This window comes from Nelumbo nucifera, chromosome 2 (genome assembly GCF_055504915.1).
Source record: "Nelumbo nucifera cultivar China Antique chromosome 2, China Antique-T2T, whole genome shotgun sequence".
In the NCBI taxonomy this organism is placed as follows: Eukaryota; Viridiplantae; Streptophyta; class Magnoliopsida; order Proteales; family Nelumbonaceae; genus Nelumbo; species Nelumbo nucifera.
In genome coordinates, this window is record NC_142650.1 from 2,956,914 (window position 1) to 2,982,100 (window position 25,187).

The window sequence follows — 25,187 nt, forward strand, 5'->3', positions numbered from 1 at the left end:
CTCATCCCATAAGACATTAAAACTTAAGAATTATAATTTATAAATTATAATTAAGCATAGGATTTTTAATGAAATTATAATTAACTATAATATATTTTTTTCATAAAACCATTAAAATCTATTAATTTAATGTATATACACCTCATTGAGGTCTTATATTGTTAATATATTTTTATGATTTATTAAAGTATTTATAATGTTTCCAAGCGTATCTATGCGTATCTTAGCTTTTCTTCCATATGCATGTGTATTCAAGGCATATTCCAATACGTATCTTAAAATTGTCTTTTTAATACACTTACGTTTTCAATACTTTGAACCTTAGATCAAACCTCACTCAAGCTTATATTTACTAACTTCTAATTTCACTAATCATAAAAATTTCATCAGAACTGAAATTGGAATTAGAATCGAAATTCATCAGAATCGGAAATTGGAATGGTCTATTCCCTTTGTTCGTTTGTTTCAAACGCAAATTGGAATTAGCTGAAATGGAGGGTAGGAAATGACCTCCCTCCCTCAAATAGGGAATTAGTAAATACCATTCCAAATTCCACTAGGGATGAGAATTAGATTTGGATTGTACCCAACAACAGGTTTTAATTCAGATTCCAAACCCCTTATAAAGCCGAATTCTTTCCATTATCCTATCCATCCGTAATCGGATAAAGTGTAACTTCTATGGGCTGGGATTTGAATGGAACGGGGTCCGATGCCATGTAAAATTTTCAAATACGGTACACTATTGGCTATGGATTTACCTTACTCATATCAAATCCGATACCGTCCTCGTACTTTTTTGAGGTTTTGTTTATTTATTTATTTTTTGAAATTAGTTCAAAAAAATCGGTTTAAAGCCTAATTACCCTCCGAACCAGGATTTGACCCGATACAATCAAGGGATATATCGGAAAACCATCGACACGATGACCATACTTTGAACCTTATTCCTATATGGACTGTGCGTCTTTATAATGAAAGATTCGAAGAGTTCAATACACAAGACCTGGATTATGGAAGTCATCACTCATCAGCATTCAGCAACTAACCATTATATGCCACCAGCCCACCCATCCGGATCCGGCCACGAAACTTTTGAGTGGAGTCATAAGGTCAAATTAACAAACGGGTAGGTTCAGGCGGGCCAATCGGCAATCGCTGAACTGGAACCATCTGGAAGAATTACAAACTTTGTTATTCGATGTTTCTAGAATTCAAACCGATTTCTCAGATCTCACCTTTTATAAAGATAAAGGATAACTTGTGCACTTCCCGTTTTAAACAAAGTCAAGTCTTCTTAGGCTTGCTTACTTTTTTGATCCAACGGTCACGATACACTGGATATCGAATGTTCTGGAAACACAAACAAACCTAAACTAGCTATATAACGAACGTTTCTTTCTTTTTCCCACCCATTCTTTCGTCTAACCCTAGCGCAAGCTTTAGTTGTTCTTTTCCGCGTAGTCTGTAATTTGTTTTTCCCGTTCTTTAATCGGTTCTTGCGAGAAGAATGGCTGGTAAGGGTGAAGGTCCGGCGATTGGAATCGATCTCGGTACAACCTATTCCTGTGTTGGGGTATGGCAACACGATCGTGTTGAAATTATCGCCAATGATCAAGGAAATAGGACCACTCCATCCTACGTTGGCTTTACAGACACCGAGCGGTTAATCGGAGATGCAGCGAAGAATCAAGTTGCCATGAACCCGATCAACACCGTCTTCGGTAAGTTTAAGGCTTTTGCCCCCAGATCTATTATCGTTGTATGCTGCTCCATTTAAGTTGAATATCTTGGAATTTTTTTTCCTGCAGATTAAATTTCTTACTGAGTGCTAGAATGCCGTGTATAAGTTTTAGTTCAACGTCTGTTTTAAAATTACTGGACGTCATTTAAGTTTGAGTAGTTCAAATTTCGGATCTGTTTTTTTTTTTTCAAAGTTGAGTTTTTTGGATGTCTTAGTTTAGATCTCATGCTGAATGGGTTCTATCTTTTCTGTCCATCTTGTTTTGTTCAGTTATAACTTTCGTCCCTGAGTAGGGCTTTCCATGCGGGTCTCGCGCCTCTATTTTTGGTTGTGTTTTCAACTCTTTTTTATATGTAACATTACATCTGGAGGTTCTAACCTTTTTTTGCCTTCTGTAACGGTTAATTAGTGATAGTTTTTCCATCTAGAGTTTATGTTACTCGAATGTCTAAGTGTGTAATTTTTTTGCTGTTCTTGCGAGAATCTGTCTATCCTACACTGGGTTGGGGTTTTTGGTCTTCTAATTTTCCCTTCCATTCATTTTTAGATGCAAAGCGTTTGATCGGTAGGAGATTCAGTGATGCTTCTGTTCAGAGTGATATTAAGTTGTGGCCCTTCAAGGTTATTGCCGGCCCTGGTGACAAGCCCATGATCGTGGTAACCTATAAGGGTGAGGAGAAACAGTTTGCTGCTGAAGAGATCTCATCCATGGTCCTAATGAAGATGCGCGAGATTGCTGAGGCTTATCTTGGCTCGACCGTTAAGAATGCCGTTGTCACGGTTCCCGCCTATTTCAACGACTCTCAGCGTCAGGCCACAAAGGATGCCGGTGTCATCGCTGGGCTGAATGTCATGCGTATCATCAATGAGCCCACGGCTGCTGCCATTGCCTACGGTCTTGACAAGAAGGCCGGCAGTGTTGGCGAGAAGAATGTTCTCATTTTTGACCTTGGTGGTGGAACCTTTGATGTCTCCCTCCTTACCATTGAAGAGGGTATCTTTGAGGTTAAGGCCACTGCCGGAGATACTCACCTCGGAGGAGAGGACTTTGACAACCGAATGGTGAACCATTTCGTTCAAGAGTTCAAGAGGAAGCACAAGAAGGACATCAGTGGAAACCCTAGAGCTCTGAGGAGGCTCAGGACATCATGTGAGAGGGCAAAGAGGACTCTCTCGTCCACTGCCCAGACCACCATTGAGATTGATTCTTTGTACGAAGGTATCGACTTCTATTCCACCATCACCCGTGCCAGATTCGAGGAGCTCAACATGGATCTCTTCAGAAAGTGTATGGAGCCAGTTGAGAAATGTCTTAGGGATGCGAAGATGGACAAGAGCACTGTTCACGATGCTGTTCTTGTCGGCGGGTCTACTAGGATTCCCAAGGTCCAGCAACTGTTGCAAGACTTTTTTAACGGGAAGGAGCTGTGCAAGAGTATCAACCCTGATGAGGCCGTTGCTTATGGCGCTGCAGTCCAGGCTGCTATCTTGAGTGGTGAGGGCAATGAGAAGGTTCAGGACCTCTTGCTCCTGGATGTTACGCCTCTCTCGCTTGGTCTGGAGACAGCAGGTGGTGTTATGACTGTGTTGATTCCCAGGAATACCACCATTCCCACCAAGAAGGAGCAGGTGTTTTCTACTTACTCTGACAATCAGCCTGGAGTGTTGATACAGGTGTATGAGGGTGAGAGAACGAGGACTAGAGATAACAACTTGTTGGGAAAATTCGAACTCTCAGGCATCCCGCCGGCTCCCAGAGGTGTTCCTCAAATCACTGTGTGTTTTGACATAGATGCTAACGGTATCTTGAACGTTTCTGCCGAGGACAAGACCACCGGGCAGAAGAACAAGATAACGATCACCAATGACAAGGGTAGATTGTCGAAGGAGGAGATCGAAAAGATGGTCCAGGAAGCAGAGAAGTACAAGTCTGAGGACGAGGAGCACAAGAAGAAGGTGGAGTCCAAGAACGCATTGGAGAACTATGCGTACAACATGAGGAACACAGTAAAGGATGAGAAGATTGGTGCCAAGCTTGCCCCAGCCGACAAGAAGAAGATCGAGGATGCAATTGAGCAGGCCATCCAGTGGTTGGACGGCAACCAGCTAGCGGAAGCAGATGAATTCGATGATAAGATGAAGGAGCTGGAGAGTATCTGCAATCCTATCATCGCCAAGATGTACCAGGGAGCTGGGCCTGATATGGGCGGTGGGATGGATGATGAAGGTCCTTCAGTCGGTGGGAGTGGTGCTGGACCAAAGATCGAAGAGGTTGATTAAGAAACTAATGTTAAGGGTGCGGGTGGTGTGCTAAAGGATAATCTTTTCATTTTGATTCTTGTTACAATATGATGTTAAGTGGGTTGTGGCGATGGTTTGTTGTGAACTTTGAATTTGTCTAGATTGCCCGAGGATAATGGGGCAATGCATTTTGTCTATCTTTTCTTTTTTGGGTACTGTGACTTGGCTATCTTTTCTTCAATTCTTGTTCTGTCTGATCTTTTTCTAATTGCTCTATATGTTGGCTCTATGGCTGGGCCTCGAGAAGTCCTTTGACCACTAATTAACTTCCGCGATGGTGGTAATACTTTTGGTATACGCCCACAAGACCACAACCAACAATTTACAGTGATAGCTTGGTCTTCGATTCGCACACCTCAGGGCTGGATGCCTGGATCTTGGGATTTAAATTACGGAGTTCAAAATTGAACGAACATGCCAAATATATCTGTTATCCTGCTTTGTGATTGTCCAGGGATTTTGGTTTTGGAGGAAAAAAAAGCGTAATTGATGAATCAGTTGAAAGTAGATCCTCTTGAAATATCCATACATTTGACTAATTTTTATAAAAAAAAATTACAGTAAAATTTGAAAAATAAATCAATATCAGAAAAAGAGGTAGTGATTTATATTAAAGAAAATTTGAAAAATAAATATTTGTCAAAAACAACTGCACGAGTATTTTAGAAGATTCTATCAAAGTGTCTACTTGCAACTATATCAAAAAATTCAGAAGGTTTTAACAACAATTAAAAACTTTAGGGAAGGTTTCAGCAAAAAAAAATTTTGCACCCTTCTTTGATTGGGGTCGTTGACTAAAAAACTTGTTTTCGGTGTGTTAATTATGTGGAATGCACTCTGGTTTGCTTGGGGTCATTGATAATCAAATGCAGTTAGTCCCTAGGTGGTATCCAGTCTTTACCTACTGGCTGATCTTTGGCTGATCTTTTTTTTGGGGAGAATGACGGTTCAGCCCAGGGTCAGAATTTTTAGGCCCAAAGTACAATTGGAGTAAGTGCCAGTTCAGAATTGCACTTGCACGGACGGATATTGGTGCATAGAGTAGAGACATTTGACATTTTGAATATTTATAGATCTGCAATAAGAATTCAGAAATCTGTATTGGGCCTGTCAGTACTTTTTCCGTTTTTTTTTTTTTTTTTGCATTAAGTATGCCTTTGCTTCATATGACATGATGTGATACCTGATCGGATGTGTCGTTTTGAATATGTTGATTCTACCAAAAATAAGGAATATGCATAATCTAGAATCCCATTATGATAAAGTTTCTGGAGTATAGGAACATTCTCATGGAGAGACGAAACCCCCCCACTTGGGACTAGGCAAGTGGATTAGGAAATCCAATCCCATGGTCCAGTTGAGAGTTTTCCTCGATAATCCATTTTTCTTTTTTCACACGGCGAGAGAGAGAGAGAGAGTTGTAATTTGTAAACGATATCCAGTATCATTGTTGATACTTATCCTAGGCCACTGTAACTTTTAACATTCTTCAGAGCTTCCTCTTCCATTTCAACAAGTAGACGGCAGAATGTTTCAATATCCCGTGCCTCGTCCTTGAAAGTGAACCGGAGCTCCTTCCACTGGAATCCGCCAAAACCATCTTTTGTCACCAGACTAGGAACCTTACCCAGCACATCAAATCCTCTCCGGTCTACAGACAGCATAAACGCATCCTGTATGTGAATGCAAAACAATATATCTATTTTCATGAGGCAAAGAAGTTGATATAGCAATTCAATTCTATTAAAAAAAGTTGAAATAGTTTTTATTTATTTTGTTCCCAAAACAAAGGAGCTTCGTGTGGAAATTCAATGAGATGATAGTAGGATGATTTAGAGAATAACTTGGTATGTGTTGTACTTTTCACTGTTTTTAATGGGCTAAAGCCTGAAGGTACACGAGGCACTTAAGCTTGTAAAGGCAGTGTACACCTTTTTTTTATCAGTAAGCATGAATTTTATTCAAATTTCAGAATGGAAATAGTTTATACAACTTGGTAATGGGAGTGATGATCCCATTTAATCACTCTCTGTCCCTCGTTACAAAGCAGCCCAAGATAATTGTTGTCTCAATGCCCCTTGTTTTGCTAGATAATCAGCTAACCCATTTGCACACCACTCATTTAAATTCAGCCTCAACCTCCTTTGCTATCTTTTCCACTTCCCTAATCACATGTTTAAACGTTCACAGGGTATGGCTGCAAATGCAGCCCAGGAAATGATCACTTTTGAGTCCCCTTCCACTTCAATATGCCTGTATCCCATCTATTTAGCTAGCCCCAGACCTTGTAGTAATGCCAAAAGTTCAGCCTTCAGTGAATTCCCCATGCCAATCGGTCCTAGAATATAACTAGTATCCTCCTTTCAGAATTTCTGATTACTCTTATACCTGAAAGTCCCAGATTTCCAAGGGAGATTCCATCAAAATTCAGTTTCACTTTATTGCCTTCTGGTGGTTTACACTCCAGCCTTACTTTGTCTCACTCTTGAGGACTATGCTACTTCAGACCAGGTTCTTAGAATGTCTGTGACTGAGAGGACTTGAAAGCTGTCCAAGGATTTTAAAAAATGAGCTACTTTCACCTTGGTGCTGTTAATCACTTCCTCTACTGTTCTGTTTTTTTTTTTTTCCAAGAATATCCTATTATTCCTTTATTCCCATACCATCCAGCATAATGCTGCCTTCGTTGCTTTGCACATTACCTTGAGAGGTGTGATTACGCATAGGCCTCAAAGATAATAATCAGCTAATTGCTAATGTTTGTTAAGGGGAAGAAAAGAAAATTCTATACTGGAACAATCACAGAAAACAACTAAATGTATTCTCCACCTTGAACACATGCATTATGATGGGAAAATAAAACGGGGATCAATGGGCACCTCAATCCTTTTGATGTTCACCATTTTGCACTATAATCTGGAGATCTGAGCTAAAATTACCTCACCTATCAAATTGCCTAATAATCTTTACCATTTCATCAAATCTACATTCCTTGTCACTCCTTAACAGATCTTCCATCCAAATCCAAAAAACCTAATATCCAAGTCCTTTATTTTTGTGTTTTCCGTATTTTCACACTTTGTTTTATTCAATATGATGATTATACAATGCGATAGACATGCCCAATTTTTCAGCAGTTTTCTGTATTTTTACTCCATTTTTATATTTTTTACTTCATATTTTTATTTATAATTTATGATATCATAAGTTGGCTCATTTGACCAAACAGTGAAACTGCTGACCCACCAGCCATAGGGGAAAAGCAATTCCATTTCCAAAACCGATTTTGAAATACTGGTTTAAGGGTGGATAAGGTCCTTTGAAGTCTCCAGAGTCCACAGTACATTTGAGAAGACCTTAGGATTTTATTTTTTTGGGATCAGTACCAGAAAAGATTTTATTAAATAGAGAAATAAGTACAATTTTGGGTAGCCTCAGCTACCCCACTACAAATTAAGCAAACCAAGAAATTTGAGTTTAAGCATTACAATTGAGCCCAAACACACTGCCCTGTTTACCCCTTGCTTTGCTAACTGATCTGCAAGACTATTATTCGACCTTGGCACCCACTGGAAATCCACCTGTATGTTTCTTGACAGTCTTCTAACCTTTTTTTATCTCATTTTGAAAGTACCATGGAGCTTTTTCATACTGTTTCAGCCAACTGATGACTACTTTTGAATCTCCTTCAATTATCAGCTTATTGACTCCTACTTCAAAAGCTTTTTGCATCCCAAACACCATGGCATTCCATTCAGCTGTTGTGGAATTCCTTAGGCTGAGAGGGCCTGAATATAGTCCTAACTCCCAAAATTACTCCACTATCATTTCTTGTCACCCCTCCTATTCAGGAGGGACCTAGATTACCAAAGCTACTTCCCTCAAAGTTTAGTTTAAGGAAGCCATTCTCAGGTGGATCCCAAGATTTTAAAAATTCTTCTTTGATGAAATTAGGATTTCGCTCCAAAATCCCAGATACAAAGGAGTGATAATGTTAATAGGTGATGTAGGAAATATACAGTATCCCTAGTGCCATACAAAGTAGGTACATATATAGTGAAATGGACAATGGCAATGTTGTAAGACTTGGACCAGACCATATGGTCAGACCGGTAAACCTGGGAACTGGACAATTTTTAAAAGTTCCAGTTTTCATTTTTTGAAAAACTGGTGGAACGGGTCAAAACCTGGCCGACCTGTTGAAAACTGGCTGGGTTTCAACAATCCAGCAAGTTTCACAACCTGCCTGGGTCACTAAATGGCTACACATTTTAAAATGTGGTAAAAGGATTTGAACTTTGAGACCTCTTAATTATATGTTTTAGCATTCAACCATCAACCCATCATGCCTTGTCTAAGTGCATTCCTTCACCTCAGAGAGACAAAGCATACTTTTGTCCCAAGTACACAATGTATTGCTCCTCTATAAAGATCAAAATGAGGATTGTTACCACGTACTGATATCTTGTCCCTTTGCTGCAGCTTTATGGAATTAGATATTTGATTTGTTTGGATGAAATGACCTCCCTCCCTACAGAGAATTCCAACTCCTGGTGCTTCTTATCATAGGCTAGCTTCATGCGTTGCTGAGCCTGTTGTAGATGGAATTTGAGGACCTTCAGTGTGCTATCCCTTGCCTTTAGCTGAGCTTCAACTTCGGCTACTGGCAACATACCCGTTTCATAAGGTAAGATGGATGGGGGGTCACATCCGTAGAGCACCTTAAAGGGGGTAGTTCCAGCTGAGATTTGGAACGTGGTATTATACCAATACTCGGCCCATGGTAACCATTGGGCCCACTGCTTGGGTTTATCTCCCACAAAGCACCTTAGATATGTTTCCAAGCAACGGTTGACTACTTCAGACTGTCCATCCATCTGGGAGTGATAGCTGGTTGTGTAGCATTTGAACCCCTTGGGCTGTGATGTAGGCCTTCCTAAAGGTACTCATGAAGAGGGGATCTCAGTTGGTCAAAATGGAGTGGGGGGTTCCGTGGAGTTTGGCCACTTCCTGTATGTAGGCATGGGCCACTGTGATTGCTGAGTAGGGTCGGGAGAAGGCAATAAAGTGTATACGTATTTAACCGGTCTACCACTACCAACACTACCGACTTCCCTTGGGATGTGTGAAGCCCAATTATGAAATCCATGGTAACTCCTTCCCAAACTCTCTCTGGTAGGGGCAGAGGCTGCAATAACCCAGCCGGTGTCTGCATGCTATACTTCTGTTGTTGGCACGTTGCACAACTTGCAACATACTCCTGTACCATACGTTTCATGCCCTTCCAATGATAATGGGTTGCCAATCGCTTATAGGTGCGAAGAGCTCCGGAATGACCCCCTTGGGCCAAGTCATGAAATAGCCGTAGCAATTCTTGGTGGTACTTGGACCTTTCAGATACCACCATTTGGCCTTTGTAGAAGAGAATACCATTCTTCACGGCATACCCTGAAGTAAGTGTGGAACCTTCATGGGTTTGGGCCCGTATCTAAGCCAGGTGTTGGTCATCATGGGCCTCTTGTCTTAGCTGGTTTGTCAAGGGATAGGTTGGCTGGGACACACCCATCACATGAAGGTTATCTGCCCGGAAGAGTGCATCTGCCACAGTATTAGAAGGCCCAGGTTTATACTCTATGACAAAATCAAACCCCAACAACTTGTAGGCCCACTTGTGTTGGTCAGGGCCCAAGACTCATTGCTCCAGTAGATGTTTGATGTTGTGGTGGTCTGTCCTGACAATAAACCTTCAGTCTAGGAGATATGCTCTCCATTTCTGAACTGCTAGAGTAATCGCCATGAGCTCCTTCTCATAAGTAGACTTGGCTTGAGCTCGAGGAGAGAGGGCCTTACTGAAGTAGGCCAGAGGCCGATCTGGATGCATTAGGACCACAGTTATTCCCCTACCTGATGCGTCAGCCTCCACCACGAATTCCAAGTTGAAATCGGGAAGTGCAAAGTAGGTGGTGTCGTTATTGCCTTCTTGAGTAATTGGAAGGCCTCTTCAGCTTTCTAATCCCACTCGAAGGAGTGTTTCTTCAACAATCGAGTGAGGGGGATGCAAGGATCCCATACCCTTTGATGAACCGGTGATAATAATCGATGAGCCCTACGAAACCTCTGAGGGCCCGTGGAGAGGTGGGCCTGGCCCATGTGACCATGCAGTCTATCTTTTCTGGATCTATGCGCACCCGCTCATCAGAGATTATGTGCCCCAAGTAACTAATCTGAATCTGTCCAAAGGAGCACTTTGAGGGTTTAGCAAACAATTGATGGTGGTGGAGTAAGCCTAATACACACTGCAAATGTTCCAAATGAGTGACCCAACTCGGGCTGTAAACAAGTATATCATCAAAGAAAACAAGCACAAATAGGTGCATGTAGGGCTTAAAGATCTCATTCATGAGCCTTTGGAATGTAGAAGGTGCATTGGTCAAACCAAAAGGCATCACTAGGAACTCGAAATGCCCATCCGAGGTCCAGAACGCAGTTTTGTGAACGTCCTCTGGATGTACTCGGATTTGATGGTAGCTTGACTGCAGATCCAACTTGGAAAAATACTTAGCTTTGCCCAACTCATCGAAGTGCTCTTCAACCAAGGGTATTGGATACCTGTCGTTTACTGTGATGCTGTTCAACGCTCTGTAATCTACATAGAATCTCCAATTACCGTCTTTCTTCTTCACCAAAATAACAGGTGACAAGAATGGGCTACTGCTGGGCCGGATAAATCCTTTGTTTAATAGATCATTCACCATCCGTTCCACCTCTACCCTCTGGTAATGGGGGTATTGGTAAGGTCTGACATTGGCGGGTAGGGGCCCAGGTTGGATTGGTATCTTGTGAACGTGAGCTCGAGGGGCGGGCAAGGTAGTGGGCTCTTGAAAAATGTCAGATAGGCTTGGAGTAACAGCTGAAGTTGTTGGGCTTGATCCGAAGGAAGGCCTATGTCTTCAGGGGAAGGGACGACAGTAGGCCCAATAGGCATCGAGCCCATGCTAATAAGGGGGTAGCACTGTGTTGGCAGTTTTTGAGGATAACTTCCAAGCTATCAGTGGTTATGGGTTGGTTTTTAACCCCCTTTAGGATATAGGAACTTCCCTCATATGTGAATTGCATTGTCAGATTGGCCCAATTACATACCACAAGACCCAATAACTGCAACCACTGTATGCCCAAAACCACATATGCTCCCGTGAATTCTAAGGGGTGTAGGTTCACTCTAAAAGTATGCCCCTGAATCTTAAGTTCAATTGACTTACATCTCCCTTCGCAAGTGATATGGTGGCCATTGGCTACATTGATGGCAAATGGTGGAACGGTCTCAATCATTAACCCAAGTTGTTAGCCTAGTTTGGGAGTAATGAAATTCAAAGAACTCCCACTATCAATCAAAACAACCACTCCTCCCCAAGATATGTCCATGGACCCGCATGGTTCTTGGGGTTTGGTATCCTACCAGAGCATGAAGGGAAATAACATAGTATTCAACTTCCGGTACCACCTCCATCTGTTGGACCCCGAGGTCTTCAATATGGGATTAAAGCTCCTCCTCTTCTACTTGCAGGAGGTACACATTGGGCCTAGCATTTGTGACCCGGAACAAATTTGTTGTCACAGTTATAGCAAAGGCCCTTCTCCCTTTTGGCCTGCATCTTTGTCCATGACAATTTCCGATAAGGAAGGGTCAATGCTCCCAGTTTCTTGGTGGTTGGTGCAGGCTTAGTGGCAGTAGTTGTTGGAATGGAAGGGGTTGGAAGAAGTGGACTTGGGTTCAGTTCAGTCTTGGGGTAAGGATTTCTTTGTACTGTGCCCGCCTGAGGTCCAATGGGCTTCCCAAACTTCTTAAGTCGGTCTAGCCTCTCTTCCTGAAGCTTTGCTAGGCCAACCGCCGCAATCAAGGTGGTTGGTTGCAAGGTTTTTACCTCGATCCTTATATCGTCCCTTAATCCTCCTATAAAACATCCCACCAGAGTGGCCTCCGGCCAGCCATGAACACGAGTGGCCAGCCGTCCAATTTTTGTATCAGTAAAAAGAAATTTCATTAATGAAAAGAAATTACAGGGGTTACAGTTTATGAGTAGCCTCGGCTACCCCACTATAGTGTATCCACTATTAAGTTGATTTTTCACTCTTACAGTTGAGCCCAGAAACAGTGATCCCTGTTCACCCCTTGTTTGGCTAGCTGGTCTGCAAATCCATTTGCTGCTCTATGGGTCCACTGAATTGAAAGCTGCATGTCCATGGATAGACTTTTAATCTTCTTGATGTCATTTCTGAATATCCAGGGTGTGTTGTCATGTTTTAGCCAACTAATGATAACTTTGGAATCCCCTTCCACAACCAACCTTTCCACCCCCATCTCCTTAGCTTTTTGTATCCCATATACCATTGCCTTCAGTTCAGTTGTAATGGAATTGGAAATTCCAATGGGACCCGAATACAGCCCCAACACATTTCCTCTTTCATTTCTTATAACCCCTCCGATTCCAAATCTTCCTGGGTTTCCAAAACTGTCGCCATCAAAGTTCAATTTGATAAAGCCTGGTTCAGGGGGCATCCACTCCTTCAGGATCTTCTTTTTTGCCGAGGAAGAGAAAGCAACTATCCTCCAATTCCTCAATTGTAGAGAAGATGGCCCGAATGGCCCATAGGCTGTTTATCCTTTGTATCTTCTATGTTCTTTGCTGTAATGGGCCTTAATCTGGGCATTATTCTTTCTTATGTTATGCTTTTTAATTTTCTACTCTTTGCTGTAATGGGCCTTAATCTGGGCTTTATTCTTTCTTATGTTATGCTTTTTAATTTTATACTCTTTGCTGTAATGGGCCTTAATCTGGGCTTCATTCTTTCTTATGTTATGTTTTTTAATTTTCTGCTCTTTGCTGTAATGGGCCTTAATCTGGGCTTTATTCTTTCTTATGTTATGTTTTTTAATTTTCTGCCCAACTAGGGGCCTCCTTATAAATTACTAAAGTTTAACTTAATGAAATGGAATTAGGGGTGTAAGAGAGAAGGCTATGTTCGAAAATCTCTCTCTCCGAACCCTAGTTGCACCACCTTCTTCTTCTTCTTCTCTCCTCTTGAAACCTGATTTCTGCTACTTTTGATTTTCTGCAAGTTTTAAACAGTCCTTTCTTTTCAAAAGGCCGTTTTTCTTCTCTAATCATATCATCCACTGTAAAATTTGAAAATAAATTCAGTTTTTTCACCCATGAGATCACCTTCATCATAATACTTTCTATCAGTTCTGCCTTGCATCTTTCCTTATCTTCAAATAATCTCTGATTTCTTTCCTCCCATAGCACTACTGCCCTTGTGCATCTCCTCATCATTCTCCCTCGCTTTGGCCATCTAAAAGTAGATGAAACAAACAATCTTTCCAAACTCATCAGGGTGTCCCACATGCATCCAAATAGGTAGAAAAACCAATCCCAAATGCTACTAGCAAGAGGACAGGAAACAAGAATATGAAAGGCATTCTCACCATTTGACTAACATAAATAGCACCAATTTGGTGAAAGGCACCAACCAGGTCTTTTCCTCTGCATTAGATCATTAGTGTTAATTGCACTATGATAGACTTCCCAACAAAAAGCACCCACTTTGTGAGGAATAGGTCGACACCAAACTTCCCGTAAAAGGAAGGGTTCCACAGGTTGGGCAGGAGAAGACAAAGACTTGAAAAAAGCGGCACAACTGAAAACACCTGAAGGACGGGGAGACCAAAGTATAGTGTCCTGTTTAGAAGTGTCGAGCCACACCCCATCAAGCACATGAAGTAGAGAAGACAAAAAATCCATTTCTAAGCCATTTCTGCGAAGTCTCAGGTTCCAGGTCAGACCATACAAGGGTGGGGAGGGGGCAAGAAAGTCAGCAATGGATCTACCTTTGAGGGAGGAAAGAGCAAAAACTGAGGGGAAAAGGGTTTTTAAAGAAGATTCCCCCACCCAAATATCTTCCCAGAATTTGATTTTGTTACCTGAGATAAGATTAAATCTGATATGACTGAGAAACAAAGGGCAAAGTTTGTGAATTGCCTTCCATGGTGAATAGCTCGACGCCCGGATGGAAACTCCAGCATCCCAACCATTCTCTGAGAGCCCATGTATACTGGTTACCACTTTGTGCCAAAGCCTGTCTGTCTCACCTGGGAACTCCATAACCACTTGCCCAAGATAGCCTCATTCCTTTCCTTAAGTCTTCCAATGCCCAACCCTCCCAAATCCTTCCTTCTAGTCACTACTTCCCATCTAACTAAATGATCTCTCTTCTTCTCATCAGGTTCCCACAAAAAATCCCTCATTATCTTCTCTAATTTCTTCCCAATAGCTTGAGGCATACTAAACATCGAGAGATAGTAAACTAGGAGATTTACTAAGGTGGCTCTAATAAGAGTGATCCCAGTGATTTAAAAGGCGCGCCTGAGGCACGCCTAGGCACACAGGCGAGGCGCATTTTAGGGTAGGCGCCTCACCCAGGTCCTAGGCGCACGCCTAGTGCGCACCTAGGCACACAGGCGAGCTGCATTTTAGGGTAGGCGCCTCGCCCAGGTCCTACGCGTGCGCCTGGTGCACCTTGCACCTTAGCCCAAGCATGCGCCTTTTGAAAATTTGATGCTTTTTCCTTTCTTTGAGATCACCTAACATGGACTTGTTTGGGCTTGCCTCGAGGGGTGTGGCACAAAGGCAGCTCGTAGAATTAGGAATGTAATATGTCACATTAGCTACTTGATTTGATTGAGAAAAAAGAGATTGTGGGTTTTATATGCTTGAAAATGTTTTATGTTTGATTTCAGTTTTAAATTCTCATTTGAATATGCTTTACATATTATGTTTATGTATTTTTATTTTAGATAATAGGTTTTGATGAAGGGTGTTTTGGCAGCACCCTGTTGTTCTGACTACTTCCTGGTGTCTAATGACTCAGAGGTCGAGCTGGAGTATTTCTGCTGAATATAGGCTTGGCTGCCGAACTTACTGGATTGAATTAGGAGGCATCTCGGGTGCCGAGCTAGGTAGCTCTTTGAAGAGACCTACAAGGAAACAGTGTCAGAGGATTCAGGGTGGCTAACCCGATGAGGTCGCTCCAATGCTTAAGTTAGTACTCTTGTAATAGATTGCGAGCTAAAAATCAGAAAGTATGAGAAATAGAATGTACTTAATCGTGTGTACCCTCTCGTGTCCTTGGGGTTGGTGCCTTTATATAGGCTTTGTTTGGTGTGAGCTTCACGAACCGCATCCGAGATTTTCGGGAGGTCGCCTAACCGGTCCGAGATCCCCGGAGGTAATCGCCACACACGTTGACCATCCTCTAGAACACTCGGTACGTGGGCCAACTTTTGATAAACATGGGAGTGTCGGGATATGCATACCAAATTTGTCGACGAGCACAACTCGCAGGTCGCCTCCTGGACTTCAGTCAGGTCGGCAAGCCCTCAAGGGAGGTCTCTCCTTGCGTCGAGGTCACACCGGCCAGTAACGAGGTGCTAAAGGTCGGCCCTAGACAAGGTGCTCCTAGCCGGCCTAAGTTGTGGTCAAAGTCGCTAGGTCGGAGTGAAGACGAACCACAATCTGGGACTCCAAATCATCGTTTAAGTGGTGCCCATGTGTCAGCCAGTTGTTCCAAGATGCCTTGTGTCACGATGTGACTAGAGGGCCAAATCCGCCCTCATCAATTGCCCCCCACTCCCAAGCTGAGGGCAGCTCGATGAAGGGAGTAGATCGTTCCTTTTGGCCTGGAATGACTGTTTGATGAGCTCATACGGTCCAATTTGCTTCTCAGCCCAAATCCGTCGTCTTGATTTTCGGGGCACGAGAGCGAATTCATCTGCTCGAGGAGAGGTGGAGTAGGTACCCCGAGGACATCTACCTTATTAGGGATGTGACCATCAAGGGGTTCTGCAATCCGACTAAGTACCTCAAGAGTGAAGCTCATCATGTCGTCCTCAAGAAGGGGTTCTAACTGCGTGATTGCTTTATTAGGTCGCTCCACCTAGGTAGACTTCGACGTAGTGTCACTCGAACTAGTTCTCAAAAGAGTAGCCAGTGAGTTCGACGTGGAGCCTGAAACCGAAGTGAAGAGATCGGCCAAGTTTGCATCTGCCATGGTGCTAAGAGCGAACTAGTCTTTCCTTTGTTCTCTTTCTCGTGTTGAATGCGAACTGCTTTTTATTTCGCCCATGCAAAAGAGGCTACTGGGTCTCATGCGGTGCCAAGGACTTTTATCAGCTCGGCACCTTAGCCCTTAGGCTCTGGGAGCGACTTGCGGTCCACTCTCCATAATATTATTTAGCCGACGTGTGGCCTGACCAGTTCGCTTAAGCGGGTGGTCATTCTGTTGTACCCTTAGATGTGGCTACTTCTACATCATCACTTGAGATTGACTTCCTCGGGAAGGTGCTTGCAAGATCATGGCGTATTGCTCCTAGAACCGCTGATTGTCTGCTTCTATTGGAGTCATGGGAGGCTCACCCTAAGGGGGCAGTTCTGCTGTTTGCGGGTCGCCTACTCTCACGGGAACCATAAGGGGCTCGACCTATGAGGGAGGTTCCACTTTCAGCTCACTTCCAACTCTTAGGGGGGCCATAAAAGCTCGATCTGTAGTGAGGCTTCGCAATTCGGGCTGGAGATAGTCCAGGTCAGATCGCTGAGGTTCGCCCGAGCTGGTTATTTGTTTTTGTTCTGTTTGCAGGTTTTGTCATTACTTTCAACATCAAATGATAAGTTGATGCTGCGGTTGCACTGCATCAGCCCTCGAAGACGCTAGTCGTCAACTCCTATGAGAAGCCATAGGGAGCTCGACTAGCTATAGGTTACCAACTCGCGCGGGAGCCTTGAAAGGCTCGACCAGCAAGGGCGTCCACACAGTTCATAGGCCGCTAACTCCCGCAGGAGCCACAAAGGGTTCAACCTGTAGGGGAGACCTCGCGAAAAAGGTTAACAAGGCTCATCCAGGCTGAAATGAGGTTGGCAAAAAGCTGCTTAATCGGTTAGCCATCAACTCTTGCGGGAACCATGAATGGCTCGACCTGCAGGGGCGGCCTTACTCCAAGGTGCTTGTCGCCAGGCTGCTAGTTATTAAGGTCATTCTGCTACTGATTGCTCGAATGCACCGAGCTTCCTGATTGTCATGGAGGGTTCTCATGTTCTTGCCCCCCCCAGTAATTGATTCTTTGTTCTTGATGTTGGTGTTGCTTAAAAATGCCTTTCAGTTAGTAAAAAAATGGAAATTAGAGAGTGAGAACTTAAATTTTTAAAAGGTGAGATCTTAGCTTTCTGGAAGAAGAGGACTTAGCCTTTTAGAAGGTGAGAACTTAGCTTCTTGTAGCGTTTCCCACAGACGACACCAATTGATGAAGGGTGTTTGACAACACCCTGTTGTTCTGACTACTTCCTGGTGTCTAATGACTCAAAGGTCTAGCTAGAGTATTTCTGCTGAATAAAGGCTTAGATGTCGAACTGACTGGATTGAATTAGGAGGCTGCTCGAGTGCCGAGCTAGGTAGCTCTTCAAAGAGAGCTGGATTGTAGTAGATTGCGAGCTAAAAATCAGAAAGTATGAGAGATAGAATGTACTTAATCGCGTGTACCCTCTCGTGTCCTTGGGATTGGTGCCTTTATATAGGCTTTGTTTGGCGTGAGCTTCATGCATCGCATCCGAGATTTTCGGGAGGTCGCCTAACCGGTCCGAGATCCCCGGATGTAACCGCCACGCACGTTGACCATCCTCCAGAACACTCGATACGTTGACCAACTTTCGAGAAACTTGGGAGTGTCGGGATATGCATACCGAATTTGTTGGCGAGCACAACTCATAGGTCGCCTCCTGGACTTCAGTTAGGTTAGCAAGCCCTCGAGGGAGGTCGCTCCTCGCGTCGAGGTCACATCGGCCAGTGACGAGGTGCTTCTAGTCGGCCTAAGTTGTGGTCGAAATCGCTAGTCGGAGTGAAGACGAACCGCAATTTGGGACTCCAAATCATAGCTTAGGTGGTGTCCATGTTTCACGATGTGACTGGAGGGCCAAATCTGCCCTCATCAAGTTTTTTAAAACATTTATTTTAAAATTTAAGTTTATTTTTTATTAATATTATGTTTTATAATTTTTTTATTTTTTTTTTGAAATTTTTGACATTTTTTTAGCTTTTTTTTTAAATTGTACGCCTTGCCTCAAAAAGGTGTGCCTTGCACCTTGTGCCTTAGGTGCAAAATGGCCCTTGCACCTTTCGCTTTTAAAACACTGAGTGATCCTTCCCCCAGTGAGACATGATTTCTCTTCCATGCTGCCAACTTCTTTTCAAACCTCTCTAGTACCAATTCCCAGAAACCTAAGTTTTTTGTGTTTACACCTAGAGGGGGTCCCAGATATTTCAAAGGCCACTCGCTTCGTAGACAACCTAATTCCTTTGCCCAAATACTGACCTCTTCTTGGTTTAGCTTAATCCCGGCTATCACACTCTTGTTGAGGTTCACTTTCAGATTTGTCACTTTTTCAAAAAGGTTAACCACCAACCTAAGATTCCTTGTTGCCATTTCATCTCCATTTTTACAAAAAATGATGATGTCATCCGCGAATTGAAGATGAGTTACCACAACACTCTCCCTTCCTACTCTCAAACCCTTTAAAGCACCTATCGCATCTGCCTTCGAAATCAGTCTGCTAAGCACTTCTGTTAAGATCGTGAAAAGGAAGGGGGAAAGAGGATCTCCTTGTCTAACTCCTCTCTTAGCATTAAAGAAGTCCTTTACTACTCCATTGACTAATACTAAGAAATGACAGGACTGTAGACAACCTTTAATCCACCTACACCATCTTGCTCCAAATCCACAATTCCAAAGAGCCTCCAACAAGAACTCCCGACCCATAGTCATAGGCTTTGTCTAAATCTAATTTGCACACAATGCCTTTCTTTTTAGACTTCCTGAAATCCTCCACACATTCATTAGCTATTAGGATTTGATCGAAGATTTGCCTTTCTTGGATGAAAGCCCCTTGAAACTGAGAGATAATTGCTAGGAGGACCCTTTTTAGCCTCAGGGAGAGGACCTTGGTAAGGATCTTATATTGGCTTGTTATCAAACTGATTGGCCTGAAGTCCTTGGGGTGGCTAGCTCCAGATTTCTTTGGGATCAATGCTATGAAGGTAGCATTAACACCCTGGCTTACAACCCCTCTATGATAAAATTCCTTGAAGACTTTCATCACATCCTCTTTTATCCACTCCCAACAATTTTGATAGAAAACCCATCGTGAATCCATCAGGCCCAGGCGCCTTAGATCGATCCATTGAGAAAATTGCTTTTTTCACTTCCCTCTCCTCAAAGTCTTTCTCTAGATTTCTGCTCATCACCTCTTCTAGAACTGGCCATTCCAATCCTTCCAACTCCCATCTTTCTTTTTCTCCCATTTGCTATCATGTGGAAGAATTTGGTGTTCCCATCTCCTTATTTAATCCATCTCACCCGTGATTTCTGCTTCCAAGATATTTCCTTCTCAAAAGCGTAGTTTCTAATTCTCCTTTCAAATTTAGTCTTTCCTCCTCCCCTATCTCTAACGCCCCTCCCTCCTTTCTATTTATTTCCTCAATTCTACTTATCAGCTTTGCCTTTCTTTCTTCTAATCTCCCAAATTTATTCAAATTCCATTCCTTTATTTTCTCTTTTAAATTCTTGGGTTTCATGTGGAATCTAATCCCTTCCCAAACAGCTTGGGGGTTGTCTTCCTCCCACCACTCCTTGATTTTTTTGCATAAACTCTGGTAATTGTAAGCCACATGTTCTCGAATCTAAATGGCTTCAGCCCCTCTCCCCCCACTTCTTGTTGAATGCAAATCGACCAATGATCCAAAGTGACTTTGGGTGATATTCTGCTTACCATATTATTCCAAAGATCCTCCCAATCCATAGACACAAGGAATCTGTCCAATTTTAAGCATAAAGGATTTTCTTGACAATTAGTCCACGTGAATCTTTGTTGACCACTTTCAATCTCCTTTTTATTAACCACTTTCAATCTCCTTTAGCTAAAAGTTTTCTATAAATCTATTGAATCTCCTCATGCTGGTGGACACCCTCTGTCTTGGCTTGTTAGATTCATTAAGATGTCTAATCACATTTGTTAGTGGATTTTTTTTTAGTATAATTTCTCACATAACATAATTCACCCAATTAGACTAATAATTGGGTTTTTTGTTATTTGGGTAAGCCCCATTCGGGAAATCACGTAGATATTCCCTTAATTACATCTCTGCTAGGAGCAGAGAAAATCTTTTGATTTTGATTCAGAAGTACCAACGAATAGAGACTAAACTAAGTATCATTTTTCTACAGAATTTTTCTTTGAAAATTCTGGTATATATTCCCTCTTTGTTTGAGAGAAAACCAACATATAAAGAAACAAACATTGTATGCATAACAAGTAAATAGGTATCATAAAATGCATGTTTCATCAATAAGGCTACAAATGTCCTTTAAATTGTGCTTGTGTGCATTATCATGCTGTGAGGAACCATAATCAGCCAAGTTTCATGAACAAGGCTGTAGATTGTTTTTCCCCTCACATATAGGTTAATAGGTTGTAAGGAACTATAATCAGCCAAGTTTCATGAACAAGGCTGTAGATGGTTGCCTCCTTACATATATTTCAATATGAAACAAGGCTGTAGATTGTTTTTCCCCTACCTTCTTCCTTTTTCTTTTATGCTCTCCACACCGATATTCTTCTCTTTTCTCTTCCCACTTGTTTCTTAGTGCTAGAAATCCTTCTGATAAATTAGTAATAGCCAACAAGAAGGCATTAGCCCCTTCTCCTTGTAGGAGAGGGGTTTATATAGAGGAGGGAGGTGGTTAAGTAACTCTCTCTCCCCTAGGGTGACATGTGTCCCCCCACTTCAAGTGGTTAAAGGAGGGAAAATAACTCTCTCTCCCCTAGGGTGACATGTATCCCCCCACTTCAAGTGGGTAGAGGGAAAACAAATCCTTCTTCCTAGGGTGACATGTGTCCCCCCCACTCAAAGTGGTTAGAGGTAGGGGTTTCCATAAAAAAACGAAAAACCGAACCGAGAAAACCGAACACAAAATGCGGTTAACCGAACCGGCCAGTATATATATTTTTAATATATGTCACATTTTCTATGTATTATATATAAATATATATTCATTATATATATTATGATCTATTTATAAATATATTATATATATTATATATTTTTCAAATATTTATAATATTTTATATATCATTTATTATTTATTATATAATATTATACATATATTTGTATAATATCTATTATAAATATAAAAAACCAAAAGACCGAAGAACTGAACCGGTCAAAAACCGAAACCGGCGGACCGGTTAACCGATGGTACCGGTTTGGTTTCGGTTTGGAGAATTGGAAAAACCGATACCACCAGTTCGGTTTACAAAAAAGTGCCATGGTTCGGTTAACCGAACCGTGGACACCCCTAGTTAGAGGAGGGAAAATAACTCCCTCCCCTAGGGTGACATGTGTCCCCCCACTTAAAGTGGTTAAAAGAGGAAAAATAGTCCTCTTGTTAGAATAGGATAAGTGGCATCCCCTCATAAATAAGTGAGACACCTCACAATTAATTAATCAAAATGGTTTTATTCTTTTAGGGCCTGTTGTTCCATTAAATGGGCTCTACTGCAAGCCCTTTAAATGCTTATTGCATTACAAACAAGCCCGATTAATTTGGGGCCTGCTGTTCACTAAACTAGACTGCAGGCCCCTTTCTTTATTAAAATGTTTCAGCCCACCAATAAGACTAACTAGGCTTATAAGAAAGCTCGTTTTTCTTGTTTATTATTATTTTTTTAAGTTGTGACTAGGAGTATCTTAATAAATTGCTCCCAATCCAGCAAACTTAACAACGTTAAAATCACCCCCCCAGACACCACGGTCCTTGCCACAGTATTCTCACATCTGCCAGCTCTTCCCATAGCTCATTTCTTTCCCTGTACGAATTAGGTCCGTAGACATTTGTGAGTACACATGTGCAGCTGTCATCTACCTTCCTTAATTTTACCGACACCGAGAATCTTCCTATAAATTCCTCTACACACTCTATTGTCTCCCCATTCCACAGGGTGACTATCCCTCCCAATGCCCCACAAGATGGGGCCATAGCCCAACCAATCCCTTTGCCTCCCCAAATACTTCTCACCCACTTTCTATCAACAATCATAGCCTTTGATTCTTGTAACATTACAATGCCTGGCTTTTCTCTCAATAATTCCTTTACGAGCCTTCTTTTTGTTGCTCTCCCCAATCCTCTAACATTCCAACTCACTATCTTCTTTTCACCTTGGTTCCGGTTCCCTTTTACCCTTCCCACTCTCTTCACCTTTCGTTTCTCCTTCCCCTACTTTCGTTCTCCTTAGCTTTCTTGCCCCAACCACTTCTTAGTTTTTCCTAGGGGTGGCAATGAACCGAGCTCTTCATGAGCTACTCAAGCTCGGCTCGGTTTCAACCGAGCTCAAGCCCAATTCATAGGCTCAATTAAGAAATGAGCCGAGCTAATTTTTTATTTTTATAAAACATTTTTTCTCAAAATCGAGCTTGAGCTTACAAGTTTTTGACTCGAGCCGAGCTCGAGCCTTGTACTTTTCGGCTCAAATCCACCCCTAGTTTTTCCACCTCCCTTGATTTCCTCTTCCCTGTTTTACCCCAATTGGCCTTCAACTTCATTTGGGTCTTGGCTGGAGCTAACTTAGAAATTTTTAACCCCATTCTTTCAACCCATTTCATTAACGGGATCTCCTCATCTGATTGGCCTTCTCCTAGGCTTTTCGCCTCTACTTCCGCTTCCTTCTCTCCACCTTCACTTCTCCCTATCTCCAATGCTGAATTCTTTGTACCTTCCACAATTACCCTTTCCTCACCTTTCCCCCTACAGCCTAGAATCCCCAAGTCTCCATCCTTGGTACTTTATATATAATGGATTTCTCTTAGGTCATGGTTTGCAGCTGAAGAATCTGTAGAGGCACCACTAGCACCATTAGTAACCAAAAGCAAATTTGCATCGTTACCTAACAAACCTTGTGCCTCTGGGATGGCTATGAGGGACGAATCGATGGATGATTTCTAACCATAGCCCTGAAACCCGACTCGGCAAGTGCTTTTGTTAGGGAGTAATCCGTCTGAATCAATTGGAATTGACCTGGTTCTGGTGCTTTATTCTTGCTTCGGTCTCACCCAGGAGAGGGACTCATTGAAGTTCTCGTAACCAGAGGGACCAAACCTCACGCGTAAGGCTTCGGTTAGATCTAACTAGGTGGTCTGAGGGTGGGTCTTACGATACCATTGGTATCACATGATAGCTTCACCGTCCATTTGAATGGCGGCGATAGGGACTCTTTGGCCAGCTGGGGTCTCATGAAATTCAAAGTAATTCTCGGCCCGATAGATCCAAGGGACGGGGGTCATCACCTGAGTAGAGCGGAAAGTCTATCTTGGCGGCCTTGACGGGACCACTCCTCTCCTGCTTCCTCTGCTGCTGGACCCTTCGGTTTCCGTAGCTCTTGGTGCCGCAGACATCCGTTCGAAATGTTCGACCAATGCTGAGACTGTCTCCTTAATGTCTCTCAGCTCATTGATGGTCTGCTGAACCTCTCCGATTCGATAAATCCTTTCTTCTGCCAATGTAGACCTGGTAGTCAAAATCAAGGCTAGGCTCTGATACCAATTTATGGGTCTACCACCTTCGGAACTCAGTACTGATGGAGCTGGTTCGAGGAAGCTCACCCTCCTGAAATGGAGGAGAGGGGTAGGAGATACAATAGGGGAGGGGAAAGAAGGAAAGGAGAGAGACAAAGGAGATACTAATGGGGTCCTCTTCTATATCCTTTACGCAGCCTCTTACAAGTATTTATAATGCATGACGAGAGGACACGACCTCTAACAAACTCTGATCAATCCCCATGACATGGATGGCGCGTGTAAACGAACCTCGGAGGTGGTGTTATGCGCATGATTCGTGGAATGCTATGAATTGGGGCTTGAGCCTGTTGGGCCTGGGTCGCATCATTTGGGCTTGCTTCCATGCCAGACCTAATAGTGGCACACAAGGAAAGGGTTATGTGGAAATGTATTAGAGTTGCTCTCTTGTGGACTATTTGGGAAGAAAGAAATGCCAGAATTTTCCTATTAAAGGAAATAAGTCTCTCTGAGGTGAAGGAATGCACTTTGACAAGGGCAATACGTTAGCTGAAAACATTAAAGTGTTTTGCTGATTTTGCCTTTAATGATCTTTGGAGAAATTGGTTAGCAGTGGCTAATTCCTCTACTAGGAAAAACAGAAGGGTTGTAGATTGGACATCTCCTAAGGTGTTATTAAACTGAACTTTGATGGGAGTAGCTAGGGTAATCTAGGACCTTCAGGTATATGAGGGGTTCTAAGAAATAAGGACAGCAACATTATTTCCTTATTTTCAAGACCGGTGGGAGTGGGTGATTCTACAAGGGCAGAAATACTAGCTGCTGTTCAAGGGATACAGATTGCGAACCAGCATGGGGTGGAGCATTTAATAATTGAAGGTGATTCTTAGGTGGTGGTGGTGGTGGGGTGGCTCTTGAAACCAGATTCTGTCATTTGGGGTTATAGAGATCTTTTCAAAAATGTGAAATGGCTAACTAGCAATATGAGAGTTAGTGTTCAGTGGGTGAGCAGATTGGTAAATGTTGTAGCTGATTCATTAGCCAAACAAGGGGCTTCTTGGGACTGTCTTTATTTGGCTACATTGTGACTTGTCCTAATTGATTTTGAAAAGCTGTATTTAATTTCTTTTTTTTTTATCAATAACATCATCTTCATTAAATTAAGAGAAGAGAGGGAAAAGAATACAAAGGGAGATAAAATAACTTAGCTCCCCAAAAACAGAAAACACAGGGAATGCAAAGAAAAATTAAAAACTAGCCCAAAAAACAGCCTCCCTATTCACTCCTTGCTTGGCCAACCCATCCGCAAATGAGTTGGCACTCCTCTTCACCCAGCTGTACTGAATCTCAATGTCCCTACCCAGCCATAAGAACTGTTTTTTCTCATTGTTAAAGTTCCACAAACCACTGTCCTCTGTCTTCAACCAATTAACCACCACCTTCGAATCACCTTCCAGAATCAAGCGGCTAATAT

The 25,187-nt window shown here is 42.5% G+C and overlaps 2 protein-coding genes across 4 annotated transcripts in view; one reads left to right on the forward strand and one right to left on the reverse strand.

Moving 5' to 3' along the window:
- Positions 1 to 1,276: 1,276 nt before the first annotated feature.
- On the forward strand, positions 1,277 to 4,226 carry LOC104594564 (heat shock cognate 70 kDa protein 2). Its single transcript, XM_010254900.3, has 2 exons — positions 1,277 to 1,724; positions 2,292 to 4,226. The coding sequence occupies exons 1-2, from the start codon at positions 1,511 to 1,513 to the stop codon at positions 4,022 to 4,024; spliced, it is 1,947 nt and encodes a 648-aa protein (XP_010253202.1). The 5' UTR covers positions 1,277 to 1,510; the 3' UTR covers positions 4,025 to 4,226.
- A 1,054-nt stretch (positions 4,227 to 5,280) lies between these two features.
- The window catches only part of LOC104594565 (uncharacterized), a 62,236-nt gene continuing 42,329 nt past the window's right edge, over positions 5,281 to 25,187 (reverse strand). For all 3 annotated transcript variants that reach the window (XM_088897545.1, XM_088897544.1, XM_010254901.3), the window contains one exon: positions 5,281 to 5,718. In XM_088897545.1, the coding sequence (XP_088753671.1) occupies positions 5,503 to 5,718 (216 nt within the window). In that variant the 3' untranslated portion in view covers positions 5,281 to 5,502. The remainder of the gene's footprint in view (positions 5,719 to 25,187) is intronic.